This window comes from Mus pahari, chromosome 5, assembly GCF_900095145.1.
Source record: "Mus pahari chromosome 5, PAHARI_EIJ_v1.1, whole genome shotgun sequence".
In the NCBI taxonomy this organism is placed as follows: Eukaryota; Metazoa; Chordata; class Mammalia; order Rodentia; family Muridae; genus Mus; species Mus pahari.
In genome coordinates this window covers 11,944,225-11,952,673 of record NC_034594.1, presented here as the reverse complement: position 1 = coordinate 11,952,673, position 8,449 = coordinate 11,944,225, and the positions used below count along the sequence as shown (strand labels likewise).

Here is an 8,449-nt window from a genome sequence, read left to right as displayed (position 1 = left end):
GAGCTTGTGTCTCTAGCTGCATATGTAGCAGAAGATTGCCTAGTCGACCATCACTGGGAAGAGAGTCTTGCAAACTTTATATGGACAGCCAGGGTTATACAGAGAAACCCTGTCTTGAAAAAACAAAAAACAAACAAACAAAAAACCCTGATTTAATCATATTAATAGGGATAAACCGTTTGAAGGCTTTTAAAAATGAAACTTTCATTCTGATTAGTGGATTAGCCATATTGTTCTCTTTGGGCATCTGTGTTACATTATAGTTCACAAACATTACTTTCTTTGGTATTCTGTCTCTTCATTGATGGTAATTATTTGTGGTGCGAAAAATGATTCAATTATCAGAGATGATAGGCTTATCTAGGGAAGGGGAGGTGCTTAGGAGGATAAAAGGAGTTTGGAGAGGCTTGCACAGCACACTTGAGAGAGCTGAGGCAAGCTACAAAGAGAGCAAGGGGTTCTCCTCTGCAGTCTGCCCTGAGAGAGAAGGCTTGACAGAGGTGAGTGAACCACACAGATGAGTCTCAAGGAGCCAAAGTCTCCTAAGAGAGACCAGGTTTTCAGAGCTGTGAAATAGTTCTTTCCCAAGACTTATACATAGCACTCAACTCTAAATACATCTGATTTTAAATAACATTTCCTTTTTGAAATTGTGTATTTGGGGAAGGGGGTGGTGGTTCTCATTCTAATTATGTTTGTTAAGTTTTATCTTCTTCTGGTAAAATATGCAGAGAGTGTCATTTATTTCTGAAGTCCAGGACTTACTAGGCAGCCCTGGACAGTCGAGAGCTGGTTGTGTGTACCAGGCTGTCATGGAAGTTGGAAAGATCCTCCTGCCTCTTCCTCTTGAGGTCTGGGATTAAAAGCGTTTATTTTTATTTTACTGTATTTTGTTTGTGAAAATGTCTCCCTATGCACACCTGGACAATCTCTTTATATTTTATCTTCTATTCAAATTCTTTCCAGTTTGATTGGTAGCTCAGAAGACTTGCATGGGTGAATTCCCTCCTCTGACTCTGAGACCCAGAGACTTGGCTCAGCTCATTTGGTTTGCATGTTCCAATGTTTCTAATGTTTTTTGGAAACATCTCACCTAGTTCTCCATTTTGATAAGAGGCGTAGACCACGACTTACCAGAAACATCCCTATTGCTGCTCTTACTGCTGATGCAATCACAGTTCTTGGAACTACAGAGGGAAAAAAGGTTACGTACTCAGTGCACTAGACAGAGGAGGTTTTATCTCCCTGTGGCACCCACTTTAAGTTACCAAAGGCATAAAGTATGTCATCACTCTGCCTTTAGTGGCTAGTGCCCTTCAGACATCAGCAGTTGCAAACTCTGGGCATAATCAGGCACTTCTCCACAGCATAACCATCCGGGTGACTCTGCAGATCTGAATGCTTATTTTGCACCCTGCAGATCCCAATTTTATGAAAAGAAAGGGGAGTCTAAGAAAGCAGATTTCAGGTTTGACTGGCTCATTTCACTGGGTTTCTTCCCACCTGTCCTTTTATAAACTGGGGTAATGTCTTTGATGGAATCCTGCTAGTGCCAGTAAAATGTAATCGTTATATTGATGGTGTAAAGGATGTCAATTGAAGTTGCATGGAGAAACAAGGTGTGTTGCTATTGAGGACTTCCCCTAGGAAAGGGATGCTAATGTGGCCACTTGGATGGTATGACTCTTTTATTCTCCATGAGTTCTGTTTCCCAAAGTATAAAATTGTATGATCTTCTACTCCTTTGACTTTTTAAGAAAGGGTCTCAATGTAGCTACTGGGTGACCTAAAAATGATAGAGATTTGCCTGTGTCTTATTTCTGATTGCTAGGATCAAAGTATGTTACACAACAACGGGCTGTACTGAGGATTTTATAGAACTCTAATTTGTGTCACTAGAAATCCAGTCTAGACTTGTATGTGCTAAACAAACTCTCTATGAAACAACCCCCCATGCCAGGACTAAGCCAACCTAACCTCAGCTGGCCATGGTGGCATATGCCTTTGCTTCATTCCAATGTTTGAGTGTTTGCTCCCTTTCCTTCCATACTTGCTAAGATATCATGGCAATAGTTTGATTTGGTTACTTCTTTGATTTAAAAGTATTCTAAAAGTATCAGAATTTTCACTATTATTCAAAATCTTCCGATGATGCCATTAACTTCCAGATGAAGTCCAGACTCTTTAGCAAGCCATTTAGAAAGCACTGGCATAATCCCCGAGGCTACCTTGTTACTCTTCTAGTCATTTGAAGCTTCATTTCCAACATGAGTCATGCTTGCTGAGGCCTCCACAGCTTCAGATCCAGTTCCTTTTGCTCAGGACATTTTCTGGACTATTTACTCCTTGAATCATTAACATTAGCTTTTCTCAGCTTTTCTGACCTCTAATGAGCAGAGCACTTTGCTCTTCGTATTCCGCTGTAAGGCAGAGCACTCTATATCTTATATTCTATGTTTTCATAGCAGAGACCATCCTATGTTAATTTACTTGTGCCTAAGATTACTTGGCTTGTGGCAGATATTTAATAAACTAATGTGTTTTTTGTTACTATTTTGTTGATTTAGGATGTTTGGGTGATTGCACTGTTTTTTTAGAAGAAAACGAACTCTGAAAAATCTTATCTGGCATGAGACTATGAGATTAGGTGAAATCAAGCAGGTAGATGCTTATTATAACCCATGTTTATATTACTGCTTAGAAGAATCATTTTGTTTCTTAAAATGAATGAGAACTGAGAAGTATCTGTGATTTGAATGAATTCTCTTGTACATTCACTTAAAGTGATACTGGCATGCATCTTCTCGGCAAGCCTTCATACAGGGAATTTGAGATCTGACTTCCCAGTAGAGGTCTCCTCTGATATTCCTTGCCTCAGCCTCCCAAACACTCAGAACAGAGGCGTGTACCACTGTGGCCACCCTGTTTGCTACTTTTAAGCTGTCTTCATCTACATAAAAGTTCCACTGGGACAGAGGCCATGACAGTAAGTTAGGGGAGTCCCTGGTATGTGGGAAGCAGGTATCAAATACCTGTTGTGGTAGGGAATGTGTTTGCAAGCCATGTGGGTGAAAGCTGCAGCTTGGGCAGATTGTGAAGTCAGCGGGCATAGAACTCAAACTGAAGACACTGTTAAAGAGAAAACTAGGACTTAAGTTTAAAAGGACTTGAAAATACCTAAAGATTGACTATTGTTGAGGAAGAGTTTAAGGATTGAAGGAATCAATAATGAGAGTCCTTGTGGTAGTACACACCTTTAATCCCAGCACTTGGGAGGCAGAGATAGGTAAAGCTGTGCGTTTCAAGTCAGTCAGACCCTGTCTCAAAAGAAAGAAAAAGGAAATAATTCACGAGAACCTCCTTCACATTTTCCGAATTTCCAAAGGCTTTTTTGCTCTCATTTGCCCTTATTCAGTGTCCTCCAATGACTGAGTGCACAGGTGGCAATGTTTTCTCCACCTGTCAGAGTAAATGCCACACCTGTTAGCTGGGGAAAAGTATGACTCCTGTAGCTTTACTAAAAGACACATTGATCGCCTGTGAGCAGGAGATTGTTCAAGAACAGTTAATGTTCTTATGTAAGGCTGCCCCTGCTAGTGTTATCTACAGCCTAAATGCCAACTCCAAGAATTAAATCTGTCAAGAGTGGGCTCTGCCATAGGATGTGCAGCCAACCTTTAACATTTACATATACTGCACTCCTTTCCTTCCTCTATCCATAGTAAATTCTCTTTTCCTGAGCTTTTGTTGTTGTTGTTGTTTCCTTTCAGACTTGCATAATTCAACATGTTCTAGACAGTCGCTTGGAAGCTATAGCCCTGCAGATTTACAATTCCCAAATGATCTGTATTCAGGCTGTAGAATCATAAGAAAAAAAAATGCCAGATTTTCTAAAAATAATACTTCTCAAACTAGATTTCTTCAGGTACCAGAATGTGAACCACTGGATATGAAACTGCTGAATTGTTTGGGGCCATAGTAAATCCTTCATTCAGCCTAAAGAAAATCATTTTATCACAAAGTTAAAAATACTATTCTCGCCTGTGGCGCCCGCCTTTAATCCCAGCACTCGGGAGGCAGAGGCAGGCGGATCTCTGAGTTTGAGGCCAGCCTGGTCTACAGAGTGAGTTCCAGGACAGCCAGGGCTAAAAGAGAACCCCTGTCTGGAAAAGCCAAAAAAAGAAAAAACAAAACTATTCTCTTGAACAATCTATCTTGTCACATCTTGATGTGCACATTCCACTCCCAAGAAAGTATTCTTTATATTAAGTAGCAAAGTTGTTAAAATGAAAACATATTGTCTGGTGTGAAGAGGGTGTGAGCAATTCTCAGGTTTGCATGTAAATTTGAAAAGGATGCTTATGATACAGATTAGAGAGAATTTTCTTAACTTTTCAAAATGTTAAGTTTCTGGCTTTAGTTTTAGAAACGATTACTTCTTATGATTTTATTTGATAATTTACTATCTTCACTTTAGCCAGGCATAGTAAGGCATACCTGGAATATTACCACTTGGGAGGTAGAATAAGAAAGATCAGGAGTTCAAGGCCAGTATAAGCTAGTGTTTGAGGCTAGCCTGCATCACCTGAGACCTTACCTTAAAAACAAAAGCACAAACCTCAAAAAGATGCTTAATATTGATCTGCCTGAGTTTATTCATGAATGTTTAGCTATAGTAATCTCCTATGCGACTGAAAGTTTCTATGTTATCTGACTTTATATAAAACATAATAGTCTGCATTGGCCTATGGATTTCCTCTTGAGGTTTATTCCTTGAAAAGTTTATTGCAAACAAATTTAGTTCCTCACTGGAAATTGCTGTCTAAAATTCCAATAGGAATTTTGACATAGTACTGTGTTTTTATTCAAAACATCTCTAACTATAGTAGTATTTCCTTTTTTTTTTAACCTTTTTTCAGTTCTGGGGATTGAACTCAAGGTCTTCCAAGGTACACTAACCACTGAGATATATCACCAGTGCTCTTGTTGCTTTTTAGTTGTGTATTTTGGGGTGGGAGCAGGTGGTGCTTACAGAGGCTAGAGGAGGGCATCACAAACCTTGGATCTAGAGTTATAAAAGCTCGTGCACTGCCCAACACAGGTGCTGGGAACCAAACCGGGTCTTCTAGAAGAAGAACTCAGAATCTTAACCACTCCAGTAGTTTTGCTTTATGAGACAGAGTGAATGCTGGATCCTCTGGCCTCCAATGTAATTGAGATTACAAGTCTGTATAACTAGACCCAGCCTGACCAAAAAAAATAAAATAAAAAATATTTACCCATAGGGTATGTTTTAGTTTTTAGTTTTACTAACTGCTATTCTAGGCAATACTGACAGTGGCTGTTGCTGTATGCCCAGTTTTGCCAAAACCTTTTTTAAGCATGGTAATGGGAGCTCTGCCCAAGTATCTACACTGCTATTCAGCTCTAGCTATCTGGGTATGCCCATACCAAATATACTTAGTCCACATATACGTTTGGTGGTCCCCAGTTGATAATGTCACATGTGATCTTTCTATGCAACAATAACATTTTGCTATGTAATCCTTAAGTGGGGCTTTTATGGCCCCATATAATCCAAGGATTCTGAGAGTGAAATCTTTTTATACACTTGGCATAAACAGGATCATTGTTTACAGATGTGCTGTGCTTAAAGATTCTCTATTCTCATTCGGATTTGATCTGTTGCCTTCTGAGATCTTTAATCTTCCATGGTGACCTTCCCTGCATTGCTTATCTTCTAGGTATTGTTTTTGATACTTGTGATATGATGATAAAAGCTCCAAGGACAAAAAAAAAAATCCCAGGCAGTGGTGGCACACACCTTTAATCCCAGCACTTGGGAGGCAGAGGCAGGCAGATTTCTGAGTTCGAGGCCAGCCTGGTCTACAAAGTGAGTTCCAGGAAAGCCAGAGCTATACAGAGAAACCCTGTGTAGAAAAAAACAAACAAACAAAAAAGCTCCAAGAACAGATTTTATTTTATTTTTTTGACAGATTTTAAGGAACTTCCAGTGGTCATCTTGTTTGGCAAAAGTGGTTCCCTTCCACTTAGGGTTTCTAGAGTCTAATCACTAGTTTTTCAAGGTTGTTTTCTTCTTTTAAAGTCTGTTAAATAGAGGTGCTTAGTGTGCCAACCACAAGTGGGTAAGTCCTACTGACTTGGTCCACAAGGATCTCCTTGCTCAATGTTGGGATAGTTATTCCTGGATCAGCTTCCAACTATTCAATGACTAGAACAGACACCCTCAGCAAACCACTAAACCAGCCCAAGACACCAAGTAACAGCAGCTGCCAAGGAGACTCTGACTGCCTTGTAAGAATTTAGTGGACTGGCCAACAAGTCTCTATCTGGTTTAAGATACAACCTTTCAGCAGCAAAGGATGGAAATGTGTCCCTTTCCCAAAAAGGCCTGGGTGATAATTCCTTATAAAAGGATAATCCCAGAGGAGACAATTCCCCTTCCTGAGAGCAGCAGCCAATCTTCTAGGGCTCAATGAGGACAGCCTACCAAGGACCATACACCAGCAACAATCGTCAGCAATTACAGGATCTGTGGATTACACAGCTCACAGTTTGCATCACGAGTTCTACAAGAAAACCAAGACACTGATTTACCTTTGCTACTGTTTGCTGAGTTATTTTAGCTCACCAAATTCCCCTTTGGAAAAGGTGTCATTATTTTGTCTTACTGGGTTGACCAACCTTTGGAACATGAGAGGCAGATTTAATATGTCTGTTATTAATACAAGTTGCCCAAGCTAATCACTAATTATTCTGCCCATGTTTTTCCAAAGCTTAAGTAACGCTTACCGGAAGTCACTGGTCATATGAAAGGTTTTAGTTCTGTAATACTGAATCTGTCTTCTGTTGAGTTTCCTGGTCTGCTCAACTTCACTTTACTGTCCAAAGATTTTTCTTTTAATCTCTCTGCATTTTCTTAGGACTTACATAATTTAATTGTTACCTCACTTTACCTCTATTTGTGAAGGGATCTATGTCTCAAGTTCTTGGCTTTAAATGGATCCCTGGCCAAGCAATTTTTAGTGACGATGAGTTTTGGGGTTTTTTTTGTCGTTGTTGCTGTTATTAAAAGTCTGGCCCCCTTTTTTAATGTACTTACTTTGCTTACAGAGTGCATGTTTATAAGACAGTTAAGTAACTATGCAAGGGAAGTCTCTAAATAGAAGTGCTAATAAATCACAAAATTCGGTACACACTGAGGGAGGGCACAACTTGATTCTTATGATTTCTCCAGTCTAATGTGCAGAAAAACAGGGAACAAAAGGCCTCAGTGTTATTGGAAAGCTGAGTTCTTCAAAGCAGGTAAAGGTCCTGTTTACCTGTCCTAGACAAGCGAGCAGAAAGGGTTTTCAGATGAAAGCTGCCCTTGTATGAGAAACAGCTGCACTCAGGCTTCACTTAGAAGCCTAGATTAAAAGGACACTGGAACAGGACTGAAGATCAACAAAGGGGGAAAGCTTAGCTTTTGACGCAAAAACTTACATCAGTCCTTGATAAAGCCGAAGATTCTTAATTTAAAAAAAAAAAAAGCTTCCCCTTAGCAAAATCTAACCTTTCATTATCTGTGAGTGAGCAGCAGTACAAAGGATGCATGTGATTTCGAAATGCCACAAACGAGCCAACTGCAGTTGCCAGCATCAGCAGTTTAGGGGTGTAACCTAAAAAGAACGGGTGGGGGGAGAAGAAAGGCTAGGGAGCAACTAGGCTTCACGTGCCTCAAAGGAAAAAGAAAATTAGGGGCATTTCCTGCGTTCCACCGGCTAATCTCTTCGGAGAGCCTTCCCACACGTGGAAGTGCCGGTGGTGACGAGAATCCCTAGTCCCAGACTCGGGCCGGGCTCTGGAGCGGTGAGTCACCCGCCCAGCGGTCATGCGACATCAATATGGAGTGATGACGGAGATCCCGGGGCGCAAGGGCCAAGGTAAACCGTTGGCCAGCGCGGCAGAGCTATGGCCTCGGGCTACAGGGTTCCGCCCGCTGGAGCGGCGTTCCAAGTCGAGGCGAACTCGCGGCTCCAGCGACGGGTGCGTTTGGTGGCGAGGACCAGCTAGCACTCCGCGCCATTCATCAACCGGTTCGCACCGGTGGCGGCTGCCCCGAGTGACGTCCGCGTCCCGGGCCCCGCCCCGCGCCGCAGGCGTCCCGAGCCGTGATTGGCCGCCGCCGGGACTCGCGTCGCGCCGGCTATAAAGGGGCGGACTTGTGACGCAGGGGCGCCTGGGCGCGCGCATTGGCTCTGGGCTGCGGTCGGCTCGGCGACGCTCCTCGGGCAGCTCACTGCATGGTCGTCTGGTGCCCCCGCCGCCTGCATCCCCGCCGCCGCCCCGCGACGCCCACCGCCGCCTGCCCTGCCGCCGCCGCCTGCGCCGCCTCGGGACCGGCTGTATGATTAGGCCACAATCTTCAATGAGTAGACATATTCCT

General features: G+C 42.3%; 2 protein-coding genes across 2 annotated transcripts in view; one reads left to right on the top strand and one right to left on the bottom strand.

Moving 5' to 3' along the window:
* LOC110321368 (aly/REF export factor 2-like) overlaps positions 1–7,896 on the bottom strand; it is a gene marked incomplete at its 3' end in the record, with an annotated part of 24,544 nt that extends 16,648 nt beyond the window's left edge. The window contains exons 1-3 of the mRNA XM_021197589.1: positions 7,782–7,896; positions 7,577–7,682; positions 1,135–1,187 (exon numbers count right to left, since the gene is read on the bottom strand). Coding sequence (XP_021053248.1) covers positions 1,135–1,187; positions 7,577–7,682; positions 7,782–7,896 — 274 coding nt within the window. The remainder of the gene's footprint in view (positions 1–1,134; positions 1,188–7,576; positions 7,683–7,781) is intronic.
* LOC115064020 overlaps positions 7,895–8,449 on the top strand; it is a 3,647-nt gene continuing 3,092 nt past the window's right edge. Inside the window, exons 1-2 of the mRNA XM_029538342.1 lie at positions 7,895–8,164; positions 8,237–8,449. Coding sequence (XP_029394202.1) covers positions 7,895–8,164; positions 8,237–8,449 — 483 coding nt within the window. The remainder of the gene's footprint in view (positions 8,165–8,236) is intronic.